Source organism: Mobula birostris, chromosome 5 (assembly GCF_030028105.1).
Source record: "Mobula birostris isolate sMobBir1 chromosome 5, sMobBir1.hap1, whole genome shotgun sequence".
Classification (NCBI taxonomy): Eukaryota; Metazoa; Chordata; class Chondrichthyes; order Myliobatiformes; family Myliobatidae; genus Mobula; species Mobula birostris.
The window spans coordinates 201,282,505-201,307,628 of record NC_092374.1 but is presented as its reverse complement, the minus strand read 5'-3'; the positions used below and the strand labels follow the sequence as shown (position 1 = coordinate 201,307,628).

General features: G+C 47.3%; 1 protein-coding gene across 1 annotated transcript; it reads left to right on the top strand.

Annotated features, from left to right (window-relative positions):
• The first annotated feature begins 506 nt into the window (after positions 1 to 506).
• Positions 507 to 20,150, top strand: LOC140198271 (lymphotoxin-beta-like). The gene is made up of 4 exons (XM_072259330.1): positions 507 to 726; positions 7,496 to 7,532; positions 15,789 to 15,857; positions 17,174 to 20,150. The coding sequence occupies exons 1-4, from the start codon at positions 574 to 576 to the stop codon at positions 17,596 to 17,598; spliced, it is 684 nt and encodes a 227-aa protein (XP_072115431.1). The 5' UTR covers positions 507 to 573; the 3' UTR covers positions 17,599 to 20,150.
• Positions 20,151 to 25,124: the final 4,974 nt, after the last annotated feature.

The window sequence follows — 25,124 nt, the reverse complement described above, 5'->3', positions numbered from 1 at the left end:
TCAACCTAATGGGACCAATTTCCCCTTTCCTTCCCCTCCACTCTCCTTCAGTTCCCCGCTCTGGCCGCTTACCTCCTCTCTCCACCTGCCTATCACCTCCCCCCGGTGACCCTCCTTCCCTTTCTGCCGTGGTCCACTTTTCGCTCCCTCGCCAGCCAGCTCTTTGTCTTTTCCAGCTATCGTTTCCCAGTTGCATTCCCCCCCCCCCACCCATCTAGTGCGGGTCCTTCACCCCCAGCCCCCGCCGACCTTCTTATTCTGACATCTCCCCACTCCTTTACAATCCTGAAGGTCGGAGAGATGCTGCCTGACCTTCTGAGTTCCTCCAGCATTTTGTGTGTGTTGCACCCCCTGGTGTTGTCCCCTCATCTGACGGTCCCGCCGGGGGGAGGGGGTGCGGGAGATCCCCTGCTTGTTTGCAAATTGAAAGTAAACGACCTCTGCGAGACGGAGCCTGTGGGCGGACCCGAAGGCAGCGCACGGGACCTCACGCAGAAAGCTCAAAACCAGGAGGCACCGTGCTGCGAGCCGCCACTGCGAGACTGGGCAGGGGCGAGTCCAGGACCAGGGAGAATGGGGCGCACGGAGAAGGCTGCAGAGGGGGATACCGTTGGCTTAGGGTCGGTGTTCCTCACGGTGTTGCTGACACTGGCGTTCTCCGTACCAACCACTACGCTGCTGGTTGTGTACTTCAAGTGTGGCAATCAGCTGGCACTGAACCACCAGGTGAGTTGCACGGAGCAGAGTGACAGAGAAATAGACCGTGAGAGGGGAAGAGAGGGCGAGGGTAAGGGAGACGGAGAAAGAGAGTCTGGGAGAGTGGGAGAGAGAGATAGAGGGAGAAGGGGGAGCAGGGAGGGGGGGTCAGGGTCAGGAAAAGTTAGGGAACAAGAGCAGAGAAAGCGGTAGGGAGAGGAAGAAAATAGTGACATACACAAAGGGATGGGGAGAAGGAGAGAGACAATCAGTGAGAGAGACGGGGGGGGGGAAGAGAGACAGACAGAGAAAGAAAGGGGGGGGGTGAGAGAGAGAGAGAGAGAGAAAAAGATCCTCCGCTCGCCGGTGTACAGGTTTTGTAGGTATCTCAGTTAAGAAATCAGATCTAACCCAGAGTCAGATGCGATTCTGGCTGCTTTCTGGGACGGGAGGGTTGTCCTGTTATGAATGGGAAATATCCGGATGGATATTCTTTAATGCTGAACACAATGATATGCAATCTTGTGGAAACGTACCGGATTCTGGGAGAGGGTAACCGTAGACACGGAAATAGAGACACAAGAGACCCCGGACGCCGCAATCCAGAGCACTCAGTGGGCCGAGAGCCATTGCGGGAGGAGCCTCTCCCTTCCACAGGCGCTGCTCTGTTAGATAGAGAGATGTTTCCACTATCGGAGGAGTTCTGAACAAAAGAGGTAGGTTTACAAGCGCAGTATATGCAGGAATTGGAAACAGGTTTTATTTTAAATCACCAACATGTTCTGAAATCTGTTGCCTTGTGGCAGCGGTACGGTGTAACAAAGATATCGCTAAGTTACAATAAGAAGTACAATAAAAATAAATGAGTTGTGCAAAACAAGACAAAGTACTGAGGTGGTGTTCATGGGTTCATTGACCGTTCAGAGATCTGATGTCCCCAAAGTGTTGAGCATGCGTACACAAGCTCCTGCACCTCCTCCCCGATGGCATGGATGAGAAATGGGCATGTCCTGGTTTGCGAGGTTCCTTCTCGAGGCATCACCTTTTGAGGTGGTGGGGAGGCTAGTAGGGATTTCTTCCCTGGGATTCTCCGCCCGATATGTTGGACTGTGGGAGGGTATCAAAATGATGCAGGTTCAAGTTTCTCATCTTTTTTATGCCTCGGACCACTACCATTACCAGAGGATCTGCAGACCCCAGATTGGAAACCTTTGAGAACCCCACAGATGTGGAAGGTGATGGAGAAGTGGAACAGAGGAGAACTGGGTCCAGGGGCAGATCAGTCTTGTTTTAAGGTGTAGTTTCATTTGTCACTTGTACATCGAGCCATCAAAAATAAAGCAGAGCAAAATATCATTGTCAATAAGACAGTCCGAGGATGTGCTGGGTCAACCGCAAGGGTCGCAATGTTTCCGCTACCCACAACTCACTAACCCTAACCCGTACGTCCTTGGAATGTGGGAGGAAACCGGAGCACCGGGAGGAAATCCACACGGTCATGGGGAAAGCGTACAAATCCCTCACGGACAGCGGAGGGAGTTGACCACCTTTAAAGTGTTAAGCTAATCACTTCGCTACCGTGCCACCACAGCGTGGGTGGTGAGCAGTCACTGCGATGGGTCTGTGGCTGAAATGACAAATGTCCGTGATCGGTTCACGGCCAACATACCTCTCTCAGTGGGAACCCTCTCTCGTTAGGATGGGTCGCAGGGAGTGCAAATCCCCCCAGTGAGGAGCAATCTCGGAGCTCCTTGGCCGCAACGCCCCACGCCTGCGTGTTAGTGGGATCTTGCTGTGTGAGTACCAGCCGCTGCGTTTCCTACATTGAAAGACTGACCGTGCCCCAAAGCCTGATTTTGCAAGAGAAGCCTTCTTGACATGCCCTGGGGCTGTACAATGAAACTCGCTTACCAAGAGAGCTTCAGCGGGGTCGGGGGGGGGGGCGGGGTTTGGTTGGTGGGGTGGTGGGGTTTCCCCATCAGGAATATCCGATGTCCATTTCCTAGACCATCTCATATCCTGTTCCTGCTCGGGCGGGATAATCCCAGAGGGAAATTCAATATCATTGCTTGCCCGGAGGTTCCCAGAATCAGTCTTGTGCGTGTCAGCGCGATCGAGAAAGGACAGGTTCTGCAGGGTTTACGTTCACCAAATCAGGCTACTTCTCTGAAGGGAGAGGCAGAGACCGCGTTTCCAATCCGACACTCTTCTGCAGAATTGATGAGGCCAAGGTTACTCCGGGACAAGGTTACACATCTGTCGATGTGTACGGGGCGCAGTTCAGGGGAGAGAGCGTAATTCTTTATTCAGAAGCGCAATGAGATGAACACAAAAAAAAATGGTTTCGAAGAATAACGAACAGCTCGCAATCTCGTACTGCCACCTATGGACCATTGCTCAGGTAAAGCAGGAAGCATGGCTCATCGTCCTCATCACAATAAAAGGATGTCCCCTTAGAACAGAGACTTTCTATAGCCAGACGGTGGTGAATCTGTGGAATTCATTGCCATAGATGACTGAAGAGGCCAAGTCATTGGGTACAGTTAAACTGGAGGGCGAGAGGTCGCTGATTAGGAACGGCGTCAAAGCTTACGCGGTTTGGGAAGACAATGATGACATAATGATGTCAAAGGGGACTCGCCGGCCAAATAGTCGTAGTCATAGTCATAGTCATACTTCATTGATCCCGGGGGAAATTGGTTTTCGTTACAGTTGCACCATAAATAATAAATAGTAATAAAACCATATATAGTTAAATAGTAATATGTAAATCATGGCCCGGAAATAAGTCCAGGACCAGCCTATTGGCTCAGGGTGTGTGACCCTCCAAGGGAGGAGTTGTAAAGTTTGATGGCCACAGGCAGGAATGACTTCCTATGATGCTCTGTGTTGCATCTCGGTGGAATGAGTCTCTGGCTGAATGTACTCCTGTGCCCACCCAGTACATTATGTAGTGGATGGGAGACATTGTCCAAGATGGCATGCAACTTGGACAGCATCCTCTTTTCAGCCACCACTGTCAGGAAGTCCAGTTCCATCCCCACAACATCACTAGCCTTACAAATGAGCTTGTTGATTCTGTTGGTGTCTGCTACCCTCAGCCTGCTGCCCCAGCACACAACAGCAAACATGATAGCACTGGCCACCACAGACTCGTAGAACATCCTCAGCATCGTCCGGCAGATGTTAAAGGACCTCAGTCTCCTCAGGAAATAGAGACGGCTCTGACCCTTCTTGTAGACAGCCTCAGTGTTCTTTGACCAGTCCAGTTTATTGTCAATTCATATCCCCAGGTATTTCTAATCCTCCACCATGTCCACCCTGACCCCCTGGATGGAAACAGGGGTCACCGGTACCTTAGCTGTCCTCGGGTCTACCACCAGCTCCTTCGTCTTTTTCACATTAAGCTGCAGATAATTCTGCTCACACCACGTGACAAAGTTTCCTACCGTAGCCCTGTACTCAGCCTCATCTCCTTTGCTGATGCATCCAACTATGGCAGAGTCATCAGAAAACTTCTGAAGATGAGAAGACTCTGTGCAGTAGTTGAAGTCCGAGGTGTAAATGGTGAAGAGAAAGGCAGACAAGGCAAATAGCCTATTTCTCAGAGATGCCCCGCTTTCCTGCCGCATCCCAAGGCAGAGAAAGAGAGATTAGCTGTGCAGTATTTGTCACATGTTCATTAAAATACAATGAAATACGTCATCTTCATCAGAATCAGGTTTGATATCACTGGCATATGTTGTGAAATTTGTAATTTTGTGGCAGCAGTACATAGCAATGTATAATAAAACAAACCAAAACCTACAATCAGAAGTATTTATTTAAAAAATAAGTAGTGCAAAAGAAAGGGGGAAATACTGAGGAAGTGTCCATGGGTTCGTTGTCCATTCAGAAATCAGATGGCAGAGAGGAAGACGCTGCTCCTGAAATGTTGAGTGTGTTTCTTCAAGCTCCAGTACTCCTTCCTTGATGGTAGTGATGAGAAGAAGCCATTACCTGGGTGATGGGCATCCTTAATTAATGGTGCCTGCCTTTTGAAGGTGTTCGGGAGGCTGGTGTCCATGATGGTGCTGGGTGAGTTTACAACTCTGCAGCTGTTTCCAAATCTGTGTAGTGGCCCCTCCATACCACACCGTGATAAAAGCAGGTAGAATCCTCTCTCTTCTTACAAGCATCTTAAAGCTATGTCCCCTCATGTTAGCCATTTCAGCCCTGGGGAAAAAGCCTCTGGCTATCCACATGATCAATACCTCTCATCATCTTATACACCTCCATCAGGTCACCTCTCATCCTCCGTCACTCCAAGGAGAAAAGGCACAAGTTCACTCAACCTATTCTCATAAGGCATGCTCCCCAATCCAAGCGACATCCTTGTAAATCTCCTCTGCACTCTCTAGGTCTCAGTTGTGCCTCAGTCTTTCAGTCCCAAGTGACACTCAGTCAGTTAATGCAGGCATGGCGAGTACTTAAACACCTTGCGGCCCATGTCAGTCTTCAGGAACTGATTAAGGCAGAAAGCCAGGAAATGCTGCAAGTGCTCAGCAGGGCATGTTGCATCAGCAAGGGAGAGGCAGTCAACAGCCTTTCATTGGAGGGGAGGAGACGGGGTTTGGGATCTGGGGAGATGGTTGTGAAAAGGTGCAGAGAAAGAAGGGAAGAACAATGAGTCAGTGTTGGCTGAGGGAGAGGGTGAGAAAGGCTTGCCAGTAGCAAGGACCAGTTAGCTGCCTGGAGGACTGGTCTGATGAACAACCTGTCTAATAGTCTCGAGGACCAGACTGAGTGTCAGTCAGGAGTGGTAGCAATGTCCCACTGCTTCTCTTTAGGGGTTCCAATGCTAAGGATGGGTTGAAGCTGCATTTTGAATTTTGTGTTCAGTTGTGGTCGCCTAGCCACAGGAAAGGCACCATTAAGTTGGAAAGTGATTTATGTCAAAGTTGTCAGGTCTTGAGAGCTGAGTTATAGACTTTTTTGTTTCATTTGATTGTAGGAGACTGAGTGCTGACCTTATAGAGATGTAAAGAGCACAGAAACAGGCCCTTCAGCCCATCTAGTATTCTGCTTAGTCCCATCACCATTCACCTGAACCATAGCCCTCCATACCCTTTCCTTTGTATGCATGTACTACACTCTCAAGTGTTGCAATCAAACCTGTATCCACCACTTATACTGGCAGCTCGTTCCACACTCGCACCACCCCCTGAGTGAAGAAATTCACTCTCAGGTTCTCCTCAACTATTTCACCTTTCATCCTTAACCTGTGACTTCCAGTTCTAGTCTCAACCAGCCTCAGTGCAAAAAACCTGCTGGCATTTACCCGATCTATGCCCCTCATAATTTTACATACCTCTCAATCTTCTACGCTCCAGAGGCATATCATGAGGGGCATAGATAAGGTGAATGTGCACAATCTTTTAGGTTAGATTATGAGGACACTCAGTCCTCGTTTATTGTCATTTAGAAATGCATGCATTAAAAAATGATACAATATTCCTCCAGAATGATATCACAAGAAAAACAGGACAAACCAAGACTAAAACTGACAACCACGTAATTATAACATATAGTTACAACAGTGCAAAGTAACACAATAATTTGATAAAGAGCAGACCATGGGCACGGTAAAAAAAGTTTCAAAGTCCCGATCGACTCATCATCTCACGCAGGTGGCAGAAGGGAGAAACTGTCCATGCCATGAACCTCCAAGCGTCGACAACTTGCCGATGCATTGGAAGCACCCGACCGCAGCCGACTCTGAGCCTGTTTGAAAACTTCGAGCCTCTGACCAACTCCTCCAATACAGCCTCTCCGAGCACCATCCTCTGCCGAGCACTTTGACCCAGCCCCAGCCGCCAAGCAACAAGCAAAACTGAGGACTCGGGGCCTTCTCCTCTGGAGATTCCGGACCACACAGTAGCAGCAGCAGCGAAGCAGGCATTTCAGAAGTTTCTCCAGATGTTCCTCCGTGCTTTCACATCCATCTCCATCAAATCAGGATTGTGCACGGCACCCTACTTGACAGATAACAGACATCACCTTTTGAGCCACTCTTTTACCTAGGACTGGCCAATCAAGAACTAGAGGACACAGGTTTAAGGTGTGTGTGGAGGAACTTAATAGGATCCAGAGGGTGGTTGCTGTATCCACTGAGTTTCCAGAGGAAGAGGAAGTGGTTGAGGCAGGTACATTTGCAATGTTTAAAAGGCATGTACAGATACATAGGTGGGAAAGGTTTCGAGTGATATGGGCCAAATGGGATTAGCTTGGATGGGAATCTTGGTCAGTATGCACTGGATGGGCTGAAGAGCCTGTTTCTGAGCTGTATGACTGGGTCCCATTGGTTCCATAGCCTGTCCTAGAGATGGATCACTGTGTGTGTGAGTGTGTGTGTGTGTGTGAGTGTGTGTGTGTGTGAGTGTGTGTGTGTGTGTGTGTGTGTGAATGTGTGGTGGGCATGCTATGATGGCAGTAGTATGTGTGGTGACACCCTTGCAGGCTTTCCCCAGCACATAGACCGTCAAACAGTACAGTCTCTTCGGCCCATGATATTGTGCCGACCTTCTAACCTTCTCCAAGTTCAATCTAAGCCTTCCCTCCTACTTAGCCCTCCACTTTCCTTTCATCCGTGTGCCATCCTGAGGTTGTGTTCATTGTCGACACAAACAATGCATTTCACTGGATGTTTCGATGTGCATGAGATCAATAAATAACTGAATCCGAATCGGGTTACAACGTGCTCCCCACTGTGGCACAGGTCCAAACAAGCTCTTAATTCTCCCTTGTTTTTCCTCCACAGGGAACTGATAACTCCTCCACGTGGGCCGAGCCATCAGGTAGGTGCGGCCTCCTCTAATGTGGACCCCCTCTGGAGGGTGGGACGTTTCCTGGAAATTGGCTGAAGGACACGGGGGTGGGGGGATGGTTTCATGTGAATCACCTCCTTCAAACCAACTCATCCACCTTAATGAGTCTCCATCGTACCCCAAAGTCCCTCACTGCCCTTCAAACCAACTCACTTACCTAAATGAGTCTCCATTGTAACCCAAAGTCCCTCACTGCCCTTCAGACCAACTCACCCACCTTAAAGAGCCTCCATCGTACCCCAAAGTCCCTCACTGCCCTTCAAACCAACTCTCCCACCTGAACGAGTCTCCATCGTAACCCAAAGTCCCTCACTGTCCTTCAAACTATCTCAACCACCTGAATGAGTCTCCATCACACCCCGAAGTCCCTTATTGTCCTCTCCAAACCAACTCACCCACGCAAATGAGTCTCCATCGTACCCTAAAGTCCCTCATTGTCCTTCGAACCAACTCTCCCACCTGAATGAATCTCCATCATACCCCAAATTCCCTCAATGTTTTACGGGTGGGATCGGGAGAGAGGGAACGGTGGGGTCCAGATAGAAGTGGGTTTTATAACTTGCCGTGATTTTGAGTGTTTTCCCCAACCTCTGCTTGCGTAAGTTTCACCAACTTTGCTCCAGGGCTTCGGGGGTTAACTCATGGGCTGGTGTTGCGCTGACAGACTGCACTCTGCCTCAGGCCAGCCAGCACAGGAACTGGCCCTCTGGCGCACTGAATCACTTCTGACCATCAACCGCCCCTCCCCCACCTAAACCTGTGCTGACACATTCCAGCTCACAATGTTCCCACTCCCGCCAATTTCAACACTCACCCACCCACACAAAATAATCGCTAATTAATCCCACCAACCCACATGTCCTTGGGATGTGGAAGTTTTAAACAAGGCACGGGGAATTATTTACCAGGTTACTGCCTGGATTAGAGAGCATGTCTTTCAAACTAAACGTTCAAACTAAAATTCAAAGTAAGATTATTATCAAAGTACATAAATGTCACCACCTACAACCCTATTGTAAGTTATAGCTTGTAAATTATTATGCATTGCATTGTACTGCTGCCACAGAACAGCAGATTTCACAGCATATGCCAGTGATATCAAACCTGAATCTGAGGAGACTTGATACAGGTGTATAGTCTGATAAAGGACATAGATTAGAGTGGACAACCGGAGATCTCTTCACCAGAGCAGGTAGTAAGAGGGGGTATCATTGTAAAGTGATTGGAGGACAGTATAGAGGGGATATCAGAGAGGGGGTATGTTACTCAGAGAGAGGTGGGTGCGTGGAATGCACTGGCAAGGGTAATGGAGGGCTATGTGGGAAGGAAGGCTAAGAACAGATTGATCTCAGAGTAGGTTAAAAGGTCGGCACAACATCATGGTCCAAAGGGCCTGCACTCTGATATACTGTTCTACGTTCTAGTGTTCATGCTTGTAACCTGAATGAGTCAAAGTTATTCACTTGGCTAAATCCCGTCACCTAACAGTTTAAAAAAGCTGTGATTTTTCTAGGGAGTTTCAGGGAAGTTGTTTTGCTAGGTAGGTCCAGGGTTGGAATTGGTCAAAGGTTTGATCCCAACCTCTGGTACTATTTGTGCATGTGCTTGTGTGTGTGTGTGTGTGTGTGTGTGTGTGTGTGTGTGTGTGTATATATGCACATGTGCGTGTGTCTGTGTGTGTGTATGTGTGTGTGCATGTGGCTGTGTATTCATGATTTGTGTGTGTGTGTGTGTGTGTATATGGCTGTGTATTCATGATTTGTGTGTGTGTGTGTGTGCATGTGTCTGTGTGTGTGTATGTGTGTGTGTGCATGTGGCTGTGTATTCATGATTTGTGTGTGTGTGTGTGTGTGTGTGTGTGTGTGTGTGTATATGGCTGTGTATTCATGATTTGTGTGTGTGTGTGTGTGCATGTGTCTGTGTGTGTGTATGTGTGTGTGTGCATGTGGCTGTGTATTCATGATTTGTGTGTGTGTGTGTGTGTGTGTGTGTGTGTGTGTATATGGCTGTGTATTCATGATTTGTGTGTGTGTGTGTGTGCATGTGTCTGTGTGTGTGTATGTGTGTGTGTGCATGTGGCTGTGTATTCATGATTTGTGTGTGTGTGTGTGTGTGTGTGTGCATGTGTCTGTGTGTGTGTATGTGTGTGTGTGCATGTGGCTGTGTATTCATGATTGTGTGTGTGTGTGTGTGTGTGTGTGTGTGTGTGTGTGTGTGTGTGTGTGTGTGTGTGTGTGTGTGTAATTCCTTGCCGCAGACACTTGTGGAGGCCGAGTCATTTGGTATATTTAAAGCAAATGCTGATAGGTTCTGGATTAGTACGGGGGACAGAGGTTATGGGGAGAAAACAGGAGAATGGGGTTGAGAAGAACAGTAGATCAGCCTTAATGAGAAAGTGGAGCTGACTCGATGGACTAAATGGCCTAATTCTGCTCCATTGTTATACAGACTTATGGTCTTAATACAGGTCCTTTGGCCCACGATTTTGTGCCGACTTCAACCGGCTCTAAAATCAATCTAACCCTGCCCTTCATTTTTCTTTCATCCATGTGCCTATCTAAGAGTTCCTTAAATTCCCCCAAGGTATCTGCTTCTACCATGATCCCTGGCAGGATATTCCATGCACACCACTGTCTGCGTAAAGAATCTACCTCTGATGTCCTCCTATACTTTCCTCCAATCAACTTGTGATTATGCCCCCGGGGCAAAGTAGTGATTTGGTGATTCAGCATTCTCTCTCTTTTCCCTCTGCTGTCATTATCACTTTCAATCTGTCTCTCTCTCTCTCTCCTGCCTCCCCTTTCCCTTTTAGTGCCATTCTCAGGCTGGTTGTCCTTGTGTACAGAGGCAGATACATTAGGGTCTTTTAAGAGACTCTTAGGTAGGTACATGGAGATTAGAATAATAGACGGTCATGTGGTAGGGAAATTCGGGGCAGATACATTAGGGTCTTTTAAGAGACTTTTAGGTACATGGAGATTAGAATAATAGACGGTCATGTGGTAGGGAAATTCGGGGCAGTTTCTGGAGAAGATTACATGGTTGGTGCAACATTGTGGGATGAAGGGCCTGTAACATGTTTATGTGTCTATATATACAGTACATATAGTGTGTATAAACAAAATTAAGTATCGCAAAAATAGAACAAAATGTAGTGAGCTATTGTACATCGGTTCATTGTCCATTCAGAGATCTGATGGCAGAAGGAGCTGTTCCTGAAACATTGAATGTGTGTCTTCAGGCTCCTGTACCTCTCTCCTGATTGTAGCACTGAGAAGATGGCATGTCTTGGGTGATGGGAGTGGGTCCTGAATGATGGATGCCGCCTTTTAGAGGCATCGTCTTTTGAAGGTGTCTTGGATGCTAGGGGATAGGGGGGTGCATGACAAAGTTGAAAAATCTCTGCAGCTCTTTCTGATCGAGCACAACAGCCCCTCCATTCCACACAGTCAGAATACTCTCAATGATACATCTGTAGAAATTTGTGAGAGTTTTTGATCACATATCCAAATCCCCTCAAAATGCTCTTATTGACTTCTTTGCCTTACAAATATTATTATGTTTTCATTGCCCATTAAGGAAGAGAGTTAAATAACAAACAGAAAACAAAAATCCCCTCACTTTCTTCTTAAGTGCGACTCATTTTTAAAAAGTGACTCCACTTTCTGGATCCTTCCACAGGAGGACACGTCCTCCCCATATCCATCTGTAAACAGCCACTCAGTCATCCCTCTTGCTCCCCAAGCCCTAATAAGGAGCTGCAGTTCAGCCCAACCTTTCCTCGTAACACAGCCCGCCCATTCCAGGAATCGGTCTGGTTTAGCCTTCGCTGAAGTGCTTCCAGCACATCTACACACTTCCTCAAATACAGAGAGCAGCAGCGTGCACTGCGCTTCACACAAGGACAACCAGTCTGAGAATAGTAACTAAAAGGAAGAGGGGAGGCGGGAGAGAGAGAGAGAGAGACAGATCGGAAGTGATAATGATGGCAGAGGGGAAAGAGAGAGAAAGAACGCTGAATCACCAAATCATTTCTCCTCTCACCTTCCCCCCATCTCTGTTTATATCTGATATTTATATCACATTTCTCTGTCCCACTTTGTGTCTCCCTTTATCTCTGTCTTTGTCTATGTATCTGTCTGTCTATCTTCTCTCTCTGAGAACATGGAACAGAACAGCAGCCTATGGGCCCTTTAGCTCGTGATGTTGTGCCTACTCCCCTACTCCGCAATTAGTCTAACCCTACACAACCTAGACTCCTCCATTCTTACATCCATGAGCTTATCTGCGAGTCTGTTAAATGTCCCTAACATATCTGTTTCTACCACCACACCCAGCACTGTGTTCCACACACTCACCACTCTCCATACAAAACCTAGAACATAGAATAGTACAGCACAGTACAGGCCCTTCGGCCCACAATGTTGTGCCGACCCTCAAACCCTGCCTCCCATATAAGCCCCCACCTTAAATTCCTCCATATACCTGTCCAGTAGTCTCTTAAACTTCACCAGTGTATCTGCCTCCACCACTGACTCAGGCAGTGCATTCCACGCACGAACCACTCTCTGAGTGAAAAATCTTCCTCTAATATCCCCCTTGAACTCCCCACCCCTTACCTTAAAGCCATCTCCTCTTGTATTGAGCAGTGGTGCCCTGGGGCAGAGGCGTTGGCTATCCACTCTATCTATTCCTCTTATTATCTTTTACACCTCTATCATGTCTCTTCTCATCCTCCTTCTCTCCAAAGAGTAAAGCCCTAGCTCCCTTAATCTCTGATCATAATGCATACTCTCTAAACCAGGCAGCATTCTGGTAAATCTCCTCTGTACCCTTTCCAATGCTTCCACATCCTTCCTATAGTGAGGCGACCAGAACTGAACACAGTACTCCAAGTGTGGCCTAACCAGAGATTTATAGAGCTGCATCATTTCATCGCAACTCTTAAACTCTGTCCCTCGACTTATGAAAGAACTTACCAAAGCTTTCCTCCATTCATCTTAAATGGTTCTCATACATACATTTGTATTTCTCCCATTGCTACAGCTGTTACAAATGTATAAATCTCTCTGCCCTTCTCCATTATCTCTTTCTCCCTCACTGTTTGCTCCTTCCGCCTCCCTCTCTCTTACCCTTTCAGTGGCTCCCCATGTCTTCTTGTGAAACTGGGGGCACAAGAGGTACAGGAATCTGGAGCCACAGCCGATGCGCTGTAGCGATTTTGTGGGTTGAACAGCATCTGCCCGAAACTTGTTGGTCTTCCTGTACAGCCAGAGGTCCGTGGACGAATGCTGCGGACTGGCACATTGCAGGATGCAGGAGTGTGTCCTGAGGGGTACAGTGAAGCCACCGCAAGGACCACAGTATAGGGTTCTTCTGTTGGAGAGGGTGGATCAGGTTGGGGGAGGAAGCCCCTCAGTTATTGTGGTAATGAACCACCCCAGTGGTTGCATGCATGACAATGGTCCTGTCATTGACCACGTCAAAGGTGGTGACAACAGCCTTTCAAAGTCAGCCAGACCAAGGAACTGATTATTCACTTCAGGAGGAGGAAATCAGAAGTCCATGGGCCAGTCCTCTTTGGGGGTGGGGGTGGTTAGCAGCTTTAAATTTCTCACTGTTAACATTTCAGAGGGCCTGTCCCACGCCCAGCACATACAGTAAGTGTAATTACGAAGAAAACACAGCAACGCCTGTACTTCCTGATGAATTTGTGAAGATTCAGCATGACATCTAAAACTTTGACAAACTTCGTTAAATGTGTGGTGGAGAGTACATTGACTGGTTGCATCATAGCCTGGTATGGCCCTATACAGAAAATCCTACAAAAAATAATGGATACGGCCAGTCCTTCACATGTAAAGACCTCCCCAACACTGAACTGTTTCCACAGAACTGGGCTCACTTTCCAAGACTCTTCATCTCATGTTCATGATATTTATTGCTTATTTACTTACGTCTGTATTATTTCATTTTTTATTTTGTATTTGCTCAGTTTGTTGTCTTTTGCATATTAGTTGTTTGTCTGCTCTGATGGGTGCTGTCCACTGAGTCTGCTCACAAGAAAATGAATCTCAGGGTTGTATATGTGTAATTTGATATTATAAATTTACCCTGAACTTTGAACTTTGAATTGGATTTTAAATGCAATAGAATAATAGAATACTAATTGTCTACAAATGTAAGAATGAAAGGAATAAGGAACAATCAGCATTTCAAGTCGAAACTATGTCAGGGCTGAGGGTGAGGGTGGTGAGGAAGGAGTCTGAGGTAATTGCTGGATATCTTTCACCCCTCATCATTCAAGGATCACTCCCCTCTTCCTCTGTACAGTGGACACCTCTCCTCTCCACTCTCAGTCCTGACATGGGGTCTCAACCCAAAATGTCGACGGTCCCTTTCCCCTCACCGATGCTGCTCAACACCTTGAGTTCCTCCTGTAGATCTTCTGTTGCTCCGTATATGTAACAGGGTGAACTCACACCTTCTCTGAGAGGGAACGTTCTGCCTTACATCGGTCCAAAGCAAATAATTCCTTAGGTACTGACAGTGGCCAGCTCTGTTTCCCGTGACAATCATCCAATCCTGACCAAATGCTCCACTTGTCCATCCCTTGTTTGTTTTATTCTCTAATAAAATACTAAACTATTTACAGTTTCAAAGTTCAAAGTAAATTTATAATCAAAGTACATACATTGCACCACATGAAACTGTGAGATTCATTTTCTTGCGGGCATTCACAGTGAATACAAAGAAACACGATACAATCAGTGGAAAACTGCACACAGCGAAGATGGACAAACAGCTAGTCTGCAAAAGATAGCAACAGGTGGAAATACAAAATAATAATAAACAAATGATAAATAAATATCTATTTATTGTTTGTTTATTTATTTATTATTAGTTTGGGTTTTTAACCTCTTTTCTCGTATTTATTTATTTATTGAGACACAGCATAGAATATGCCCTTCGGCCCTTCGAGCCGCACCACCCAGCAGAATCCCAGGTGGATCACGGTACAATTTACAATTTACAATTTACAATGACCATTTAACCTACTAACCGGTACGTCTCTGGACTCTGGGAGAAACCCATACTAGAGTAAACCCACACTGTCACTAGGAGAAGGTACAAACTTTGTACAGAATGCGGCAGGAATTGAACCCGGGTCGCTGGTACTGTAAAGCGTTGTGCTAACCTCTACGCCACCGTGCTGCCCTTGAACACTTAAATATCAAGAACTTGAGTTTGTAGAGGCATTGAAAGTGAGTCCGTAGGTTTTGGGAACAGTTCTGTGTCTACTACTTTTATAGGCTTTTCCATTCAAGGGTGTTGGTGTTCCCATACCAGGCCATGATGCAACCATGATTAAAATACAATTAGATTAGATTATGAGGACACACAGTCCTCTTTTATTGTCATTTAGTAATGCATGCATTAAGAAATAATACAATGTTCCTCCAGTGTGATATCACGGAAGCACAAAACAAACCAAGACTAAAAAAAACTGACAAAAACCACATAGTTATAACATATAATTTCAACAGTGCAAGCAATACAGCAATTTGATAAAGAACAGACCATGGGCACAGTAAAAAAAAAAGTCTCAAAGTCTCTCGAAAGTCCCGTCATCTCACGCAGACAGTGGAAGGAAGAACACTCTCCCTGCCATGAGCTTCCAGCGCCGCAAACTTGCTGATGCAGCACCCTGGAAGCACCCAACCACAATCCAACTCTCAGTCCATCCGAAAACTTCGAGCCTCCTACCAGCCCTCCGACACTGAGCACCGAGCACCATCTCTGCCGAGCACTTCGACCCCAGCCCCGGCCACCAGCAACAGGCAAAGCCGAGGATTTGGGGCCTTCCCTCCAGAGATTCTCAATCACACAGTAGCAGCGGCAGCAAACCGGGCATTTCAGAAGTTTCTCCAGATGTTCCCCCGTGCTTCTCACATCCATCTCCATCAAATCAGGATTGTGCGCGGCCCCTATTTAACAAATACGATATCATTTCACTGGAGAGGCCGCGCGCACTGCGTCACGCCACCATCTTCTACTCCCTTCTTTGTAAATTATTACTATCTACAACTACATTCAATCCCCTGAGAGGCCCACTGTTCTTGGAAGACCTCTTTGCCCATAGAGACCACCTGCTCTTCCTCAATGACAGCTGGACGCAGACTAACACAGTTCATCCCTCATTCAAAGGTTTCCCTTCTCTTGCAGGGAGAGTCAGCACTGAAGGGAAGGTACCGAGTATCATCGATACCGGCAAGCCAGCTGCACATCTTATTGGTAAGTATGGGTGGAGAGTGGAGGCAGAGGTCTGTCTCCTTCTGGGTTTCAGGGGGCAGGAGACATGTCATGGCAGAGGCCATGCCTCAAGGAGGAGGAGCTGTGTCCCAATCTCCCCACACCCCCCCACCCCCCCACCAACTCTGCTGAAACTAGGAGAAAATGCAGGGACAGTCAGCTGGGCTGGCAAGGACTCGATCCCTTCTGCCCTCGCACTTGGATAGCACCCCTTCACTGCCTAATGCCACTCCCCCCCCCCCCCCGCTGAGCCCAAAGTCAGTGGGACATGGTCCACAAACTTGTTCCTCTTCTTGAAGCAGTGGCAACCAAGTTGTGCACAGCAAGAAGTGGGTTAGGGCAAATTGTCACTAGTCGGATTAAATTGGTTTATTATTGTCAACAGTACTGACAGATAGTGAGAAAATTTTGCATGCAAACACTTCAGATCATTGTATCACCACAATGCTTTGAGGTCGTACAAAGCAAACAGTAAATTGTTGCAGAGAAAGGTGTTACATTTTCAGAGAAAGTGCAGTGCAGGCAGATTATGAGTTTGTAAGGCCATAATGGGATGAATGGTGAGGTTGAGAGTATGCTGACAGGGAGTGGTAGGCACTGGCAGAGACTTGGTGAGAGCCAACAGAGAGATAGCAAGGGTTGACAGGAATTGAATGAAGGCCAACAAGAACTTGGTGAGGACCAATGAAAAGTTGATGAGGGCCAATGGGACATCAGAAGCTCCACCAAGAGTTTGGGTGATGATCAACAGGAAGTTGGTGAGGAATAATGGGAAATTGGAGGCAGCCAACAGGAAGTGGAGTGGGCCAAATGCAGTTTGCGGAGGATAAGTAAGAAATCACCGAGGACCATTGGGAAGGTGAGGGCCAACAGGAAATTTAGCAAGGGCCAATGGAATATCTGAAGGGCCAACAAGTGTTTGGTGGGTATCAATAGGAAGTTGGTGAGGACCAATGGGAAGTTCATGAAGTTCAATGGGAGGTGAGGAGCAGTAGGAAGTTATTGAGCATCAAAGGAGATTATTGTAGATTGAAAGGATGTAGGTAAGTGCATGAAGGGATACAGGGAGAAGGTAGGAGATTGGGGCTGAGAAGAAAATTGAATCAGCCATGATGAAACGGCAGATCAGCCATGATGAAATGATGGAGCAGACTTGATGGGCCAAATAGCTTAATTCTGCTCCTATATCTCATGGTCATATCAGACAAGAAGTGAGTGAGGGCCAGGTCCTTGATGTGATGGAGCACCAGGGCTCGCATCCCACTAAACCATGTCCCTTCCCTCTGTCTGATGTGCAGGGATATACCAGGACCTGGCAGAGGGTGAGGTGCACCGCACCCTGATGTGGGAGCCAGTGAGGGGGTTGGCCTTCACCAACAACCTGGTGAGGTACCGGGGCCACTCGCTGATCGTGCCCAAGCGGGGCCTCTACTACGTCTACTGTCAGGTGGGCTTCCGGGGCAGCGGGTGCCAGGAGAAGCCGCTCACCCTCTCCCACCAGGTGTACCGGCGGCATGACTCCTACCCCCAGCCCCTTCTGCTGCTCACTGGGACCGAGACGGTGTGCGGAAGAAGCCAGGGTCGAGGCATCTGGTACACAACCCTCAGCCATGGCGCAATGGTGGAGCTGGAGCAAGACCACCACCTCTACGTTAATGTCAGCAACCCCAACTTGGTCGACTACCTGGACGGCAAGACCTTCTTTGGAGTCATCAAGATCTGATCAAGGGGTGCGGGGAAGGGTTAGGGCAGCTTACGTTTCCCCATCTTCGCTCTCTGTTTTACCTTTTGTTTTTAAGATCTACATATATCCTATCTGATTTTTCAACTGTTTGCAATAGTCTGGCAAGATACAGAAGCCTGGTCATGTTGGAAGAGGGCAGGAGAGGGCTTTAGTTGAGAAAGGTCTCAGCCCAAAATGTCAACTGTTTATTCCCCTCCATAGACGCTGCCTGACCCGCTGAGTTCCCGCAGCATTTTGTGCGTGTTGCTTAAGATTTCCAGCATCTGCAGAGTCTGGTGCTGATGAAGGGCATTTTTCCTTCCGTAGATGCTACCTGACCTGCTGAGTTCCTCCAGCATTTTGTGTTTGTTGCTCAAGACTTCCAGCATCTGTAGAATCTCTTGTGTTTATTAATTAGTCAAGTCCAGGCTACTGGAGAATAGCAGTGGAAGCGGTCAAAGGGCAAAGGTGAAGCAAGAAGGATTCACGAGTGCCTGGGTCACAAGTGTCGAAGGTCTGAGCAAGTCCAAAATTCAAAAGCCTGAAGGTCAAGCACATGATAAACATGATTAACAAGTCCTGGGGTCAAATAATACCACACTTCTGGTGCCCACGGAGCATGCCCACAATTCACTATCCCTAACCATATGCCATTGGAAAGTTTGAGGAAACCAGAGCACCCAGACAAAAGCCATGTGGTCAGAGGGAGAATGTGCAAACTCCGTGCAAATGGAGGTGAAACTTGAACTCTGATTACCGGTGCATCCAGTACAGCACTGTTCCATCCTATCTGATGAACCTTGAAGTGACTATCTGCAGGGTGTAAAAGTATAATGGCATCATTGCCAAGTGAATGAGGTGGTCACTGGTAATTGGTTTACATCACTGCTTATTGTTATTTGTTCATGATGGAAACCCTGTAGTCATCTGGGGTGGAGAACTCCAAAGGTTGAGTAAAGACTGACCCTCATCTCTGTCCAGAACAACCAACTGCTTACTTTGAGACTGTGGCCCCTAATTCCAGAGATTCAATCAGGGGAGCTGGCAAACCTTCCAAAATTAGATTAGGTTGATCTAACCGGACAGGTTAAATTCACAAATTGCCACACCGTCCATCAATCCCCTGATTTAATCCTAGCCTACCCATGGGACATTATACAATTCTGGTAGGTTTTGGAATCTGGGAGGAAACTGGAGCACACGGAGGGAACCCATGCGGTCACGAGGAGAACGTACAAACCCCTTACAGGCAGCGGCGGGATTTGAACCCTTGCCATCTGTGCTGAGCTCTACACTACCATGCTGTCCCCTGTATCAAAGTGCAGTGAAAAAAAGGTTGTTTTGTATGTCATTTCCTTTCGTTGTATCAGTGCATTGAGGTCGTACAAGGGAAAAGTAGTAAGAAAATGCAGAATGAACCGGAATCACAAACTAGAGTCAAACAGGACACCAGCAAGTGTCTTGATGACGGATCTCGGTCATAAACGTCGTCATCTTTTCCATAGATGCTGCCTGGCCTGTTGAGTTCCTCCAGCATTTTGTGCTTGTTGCAGAATAAAGTGTTACAGTCACAAAAGGCACGGTAGCATAGTGGTTAGTGCATCGTTTTACAGTGCCAGCGATTGGGGGTCAATGCCTGCCACTGACTGTAAGGAGTTCTCCCCGTGACTGTGTGGGTTTCTTCCGGGTGCTTCGGTTTCCTCCCACATTCCTAAAGACGTACAGGTTAGATTGTGGCCCTGCTACGTTGGCGCAGGAAGCGCATCGACACTTGTGGGCTTCTCCCTAGCACATCCTCGGACTGTGAAACATTTGGTCTTTGTCGCAGTTTCAGTCTACATGTCACAAATATAGCTAATCTTTAATCTTTAGAGAAAATTCTGTTCAGACAATGAGGTGCGAGAGCCACAACGATGTGGATAGACAGTGCGGTCGAGCATTCAATGACGACAAATTTTTGGCTTGCTGCCCTCCTTAAAGAATGTTGAGTTGGGGGTCTCCAATTCGCTTATGCAGGCTGCATTATGTGAGGGAATCCCTCTGCAGGCCGCATCCGGGGATCAAGCTGGAATTCTGCCGTTGGTTAATTGAGAGCTGGAAAGGAACAGCAGCCGGAGAGATGACGGGCGGACGGGGCTACAGCGGGACTCGGACGACGATTTGCCGTGGGCATCAAGGGCACAGGCTGGAAGCTGTGGGTCCGCCTGTCGGTCAGTCAGGGACAGCAGCCAATCACTCTGTCGTTGGCATAACAACAGAAAGTCTGGAGTTCGAGGCTCCTAACGTTGGAAATACATATTCCAATTGGCCCATTCGTCCTATCAGCGATGAGATAAACATCGAGACTTTGGTCAGGCCGCAGCTGGGGCACCCTGAGCAATTCTGTGACCCGTATTTAAGAAAAGATGCGCTGGCATTGGAGAGGGTCCAGAGGAAGTTAACGGGAATGATTCCAAGAATGAAAGGGTTAACGTATGATGAGCGTTTGATGGCTCTGGTCCTGTATTCGCCGGGGCTTAGAAAAATAGGGGTGGTGGTGGTGGGTGGGGGGGGCGGGGGGAGATCTCATTGAAATCTATCGAATGTTAAAAGCTCTAGTGGATGTGGAGAGGATGTTTCCCAGGTGAAGGAGTCTAGGACCAAAAGGCACAGCCTCAGAAAAGAGGGACGCCCATTTAGAGCAGAGATGAGGAAAAATTTATTCAGCTAAAGTGTGGTGAATCTGTGGAATCCGTTGCCACGGGCAGCTGTCCAAGCCACCGGAGGCTGACGCGATCGGGATTAGTAAAATGTTACGGGGTGAAGGCAAAAGAATGGGGTTGCGAGGGAAAATAAATCAGGTAGGATGGAATGGCGTAGCAGAGTCGATGGGCCGAAGGGCTCGATTCCGCTATTATAGATTATGGTATTATGGACATTTATCGTATCGGGAGGTTATATTTCTTAGGATGCGTGTCAAGTTTTCAGACGGGGTAAAGCTCCGAGGCACTGCGGAGCGTCCGTTGTGGGAGGGCGGGGGCTGGTGAGGAGGCGGCATGGGTTTACCACCTCCCTCCAACATCGGAACCCGCTGACAGTGTGGAACACAGCGGTGCGGTGGAAACCACCCGAGAGCCCTACTACTCAAACACCCCCATTGTCGGTCTCGGCAGGCTGCAGCTGAAAGCTGCAACGGCAAACAAACCAATTTTATTCCGCGCTGGAAACGACTTGAATACTTTGTGTGCGTTTAATCTTCACGGCTCCAGGCGAGCTGGTTTTGCCTTTATGTGACATTTTCACAATGTTTGTAATGAATTCACAATAAAATAAAAACTGGAACGTTCCGGCAGTTATCGATCTGTGGCGATGATACGAAGCTTGTCTTCACAAAGAGGAAATAACCCGAAAACTTTCGGGCAGATCTCCCAATGGATCTGGTTGAACGGGAGTAAACAATGCTGAAAATCACTCCCCGTCCCTCTCGCCCCACCCCCCGCCCTCATCACACACACAGCCTTCTCTCTCTCTCCTTTCTGTTATTATCTTCCTCCTCTCTGTCGTTATCTCTCATTCTCTCATCCTTCTGTCTCTTACTCGTTTTCACTCTTCCCTCCCTTGCTATCTAAACACCCTCCTTTCTCTCTTCTGTGTTCCTCTCTCTCTACCTTAACCACCCTCTCTATCCGTCCTTCCCTCTCCCTTCTCTCTCCACTCTTTTTCTCTCCCCTTCTTCCCATTTCTCTCTCTGCTCTCTCTCCCTCAATCGCCCTCTCCGCTTCCCCTCCTCGTCACACTCCCCTCCTTCCACCGCTGTTCCTCTCCCCTTCTCCCTCCATGTTCCTCTGGGTTGAGACGAACACTCCAACACCAGTACCGAGCACTGGAAGAAGAGCGTCCGTAATTTCGTTGCTGCTCCGATTGGTCACAAGGGGTTACAATCTGTAAGCCTCTTCTACATTACATCAAAGCCTCCACGTCTTTGCTGTAATGGGGCACCCAGAAACGAATGCAATACTTAACACAGAGCCCAGTAGAGTTGCATAAAATCTGCAGAAACACTGGCACAGGACACCGGGGTCAGATGGCCTGCTGTTCTATCTGGGATCCTGCCGTCCCTCTCCCAACCATTGTTCCATTCCAAACGGAGAGGATACAGCGCTAGTGATATGACGGGACATTTCAGAAACCCCAGTCGCTGCTGCAAGCGAATCAGGTCTCTGTGCTGTATTTAGCATTTAGGAAGGCTGGCTCCCTCCTGCATCCCAAAAATGTGCTGGCTGGTTGGTTAACTGGCCTGTGTGTGTGAGTGTGTGTATGTATGTGTGTGTGTGGGGGGGAGGCGGGTTGCGCGGTGGTTACAGAAATGTAGTGGAAATAAAGGCAATGGTATTCATTGTAGATCAGTGTAAAGGGGTGTTCGATGGTTTACACACTCAATGATATTCATTGTAGATCAGTGTAAGTGGGTGTTCAATAGTTTACACACAATAATATTCATCACAGATCAGTGTAAATGGGTGCTGGATGGTTTACACACTCAATGATATCCATTGTAGATCAGTGTAAATGGGTGTTCAATGGTTTACACATACTCAATGGTATTCATTGTAGATCAGTGTAAATACATGTTGGATGGTTTACACACACTCAATGATATTCCTTGTAGATCAGTGTAAATGGGTGTTCGATGGTTCACACACAATTATACTTATTATAGATCAATGTAAATGTGTGTTCAATGGGTTACACGCACTCAATAGTATCCATTGCAGATGAGTCTTTGGTGACATACCAGATCTCCTCAAAGTCCTAATGAAATCTAGTCGCTGATATACCTGCATCGTGAATGCATCAATATGTTGGGCCCTGGATGTTCCTCTGAGATGCTGGTACCCAGAAACTTGATGATGCTCAACCTTTTCCGTGCTGACCCCTGAATAAGAACTGATGCGTGTTCTCCCGACTTCCCCTACCTGAAGATCACAGAGTCCGTGTAGAGGAGGCTGGTCTCGCTAATGGCTGAGCATGTCCATATCTCTCTCTAGTTGCTCTACCACTCCATACTGCATCCATAAGACCTAGACAGAGGAGCAGAATCCAGCCATTCTGTCATCAAATCTGCTCTGCCATTCCATCATGGCTCATTTATTATCCCTCTCAAACCCATTTTCCTGCCTCCCCCCACAACCTTTGAAGCCCTGACTAATCAAGAACCCATATAGGATGCTAAGTATGGTGAGTCAATAAAAGTTGGCGAAGGTTAATGGGGACATGCTGAATATCGCTCTATGTCCCTCTGATCAGTGATTGCTTATTGGTCAGACTACAATGACTCAGGAGTCCCTACTTCTTGTTAAGCCAATTAGCCCTACTGGGCACAGGCCATTGCTAGCAGCTTACCGGAGTCCTCTGTCCTGGGTTTTCTCCATCTTCCTGATGCATCCTTCTGATCCCAGGGATGAAGTCTTTGGGGGTTATGTTGGTGTTTCTGTAACTTTATGCTTTTACAGGATGGTGTTGCTAATCCCATGACCAAACCTCCTCCTTGCACTAGCAGGCTTGGGGTCCACCCAAGGCAGAGTTCATGAAACCTTGCTACAGTTTTCTACTTAATCTCATTGTGCACTGAGAGCACTTTCCCCAGTCTCTCTTCACATTTCTCCATTGCCTTTATTGGTGTGTGTGTTTTTTTTCTTCTCTTTCCCTTTTCTGATTAACATCTCGGTCTCATTTTGTGAATCCCCAAGCTTCCCCAAACCCTCGGGTTTACTGGGAAACTTTTCTAGCCTTTTTGCTTTGATGCGCTCCTGTGCTTAATTTCCCTCGAAGCCCAGAGGTGGAGTGCAGGTATGCAGGTGTGTGGGGAGTTTTCCACCACAGCTTTACCCAGTACCAGTACTCAGAATCAAATCAGGTTTATTATCACTGAAATTTATTATCACAAAATTTGTTGTTCTGTGGCAGCAGTACAGTGCAATATATGAAAAATTACTGTAAGTTACAATAAAAAAACATGAATAATAAGTAGAGCAAAAAGAGCAAAATAGTAAGGTAGTGTTCATGAATCCATGGATTGTTCAGCAATCTCACAGTGGATGGGGAGAAGCTGCTTCTAAGACATTGGGTTTACGTCGTCAGACTCCTGTACCTCCTCCCTGATGTAGTAATGGAAGAGGGCATGCCCTGGATGGTGAGGGCCTTAGTGATGGATGCTGCCTTTTTGAATCATTGCCCATTGGGTCCATGGTGGAGCTGGATGAGCTTACAACCCTCTGCAGCTTCTTCCAATCCTGTACGTTGGCGCCTCCACGCCAGACGGTGATGCAAGCAATAAGAATGCTCTCCACGACACAGCTGTAGAAATTTGCAAGTGCCTCTGGTGACATAGCTAATCTCCTCAAACTCCTAATGAAATATAGCCATTGGCATGAGGACTAGTGTGTCTTCTCCCAACTTCCCCTTCCTGCAGACCCCAATCAATTTTTTGTTCTTACTGATGTTAAGTGCAAGGTTTTTGTTGTGACACCACTCAACCAGCCGATCTAGATCTCTCCTCTATGCTCCTGTACTTTATTCTGGCCTGAATTCACCAATACCGTGGGCACCACCGTAATTTATTACAGCTCGTAGTTCATTTCTAGCGCCGTTCTGTAAGGAGTCTGTACGTATTCCCCATGGAATGTGTGGGGTTTCTCCAGGTCCTCCAGTTTATTCCCACAGTCCAAAGATGTACCGAGTAGGTTCACTGGTCATTGTAAATTGTCCCATGGTGAGGTTAGTGTTAATCGGAGTTGTGGGGTTGCAGGGGCGTTGTGGCCCTCAGGGCAGAAGGGACTACTCTGTGCTGTATCGCTAAATAAAAAATAAATTAAAATGCATTATAAAGTTGTTTCATAAACTTCCCAGCTCTTAATAAAGGGAATGTATCACATGTCTTTTCAGAACTTTGTCTACCAACGTTGCCACCCTCATCAACTACTAGCCCACTAAGATCCCTCTGTTCCTTAAAAGTCACGAGGGCTGTAACATTCACTATACAGCACATAACAGGTAACAATTAAATTATAGACATCCTAAGGTCAATTGTTGACCATAAGTTTATGACTTAGGAGGATAGGTTGAGCGAGCTAGGGCTTTTCTCGTTGGAGTGAAGGATGGATGAAAGTTGACTTGATAGAGGCAGAGATTGTGTGGATGGCCAGAGACTTCTTCCCAGAGTGGCAATGGCTAATACCACAGGACATGATTTTAGGTGAGTGGAGAAAGGTTCAGGGGAAATGACAGAGGTAATTTTTCTTTACACAGCGAGCAGTAAATGCCTGGAAAGCACTTCCGGGAGTGGTTGTGGAGGCAGATACGTTAGGGATATTTAAAAGATATTTAAATAGATACATGTATGAAAGAAAACTGGATGGTTTTGGACTATGTAGGAGGGAAGTGTTAGATTGATTGTATGGTAGGTTAAAAGGTCAACTCAATGTTTTGTGGCAAAGGGCTCATACTACTAAATGTTCTATGATCTGCTAAACACACCTACACTGTAT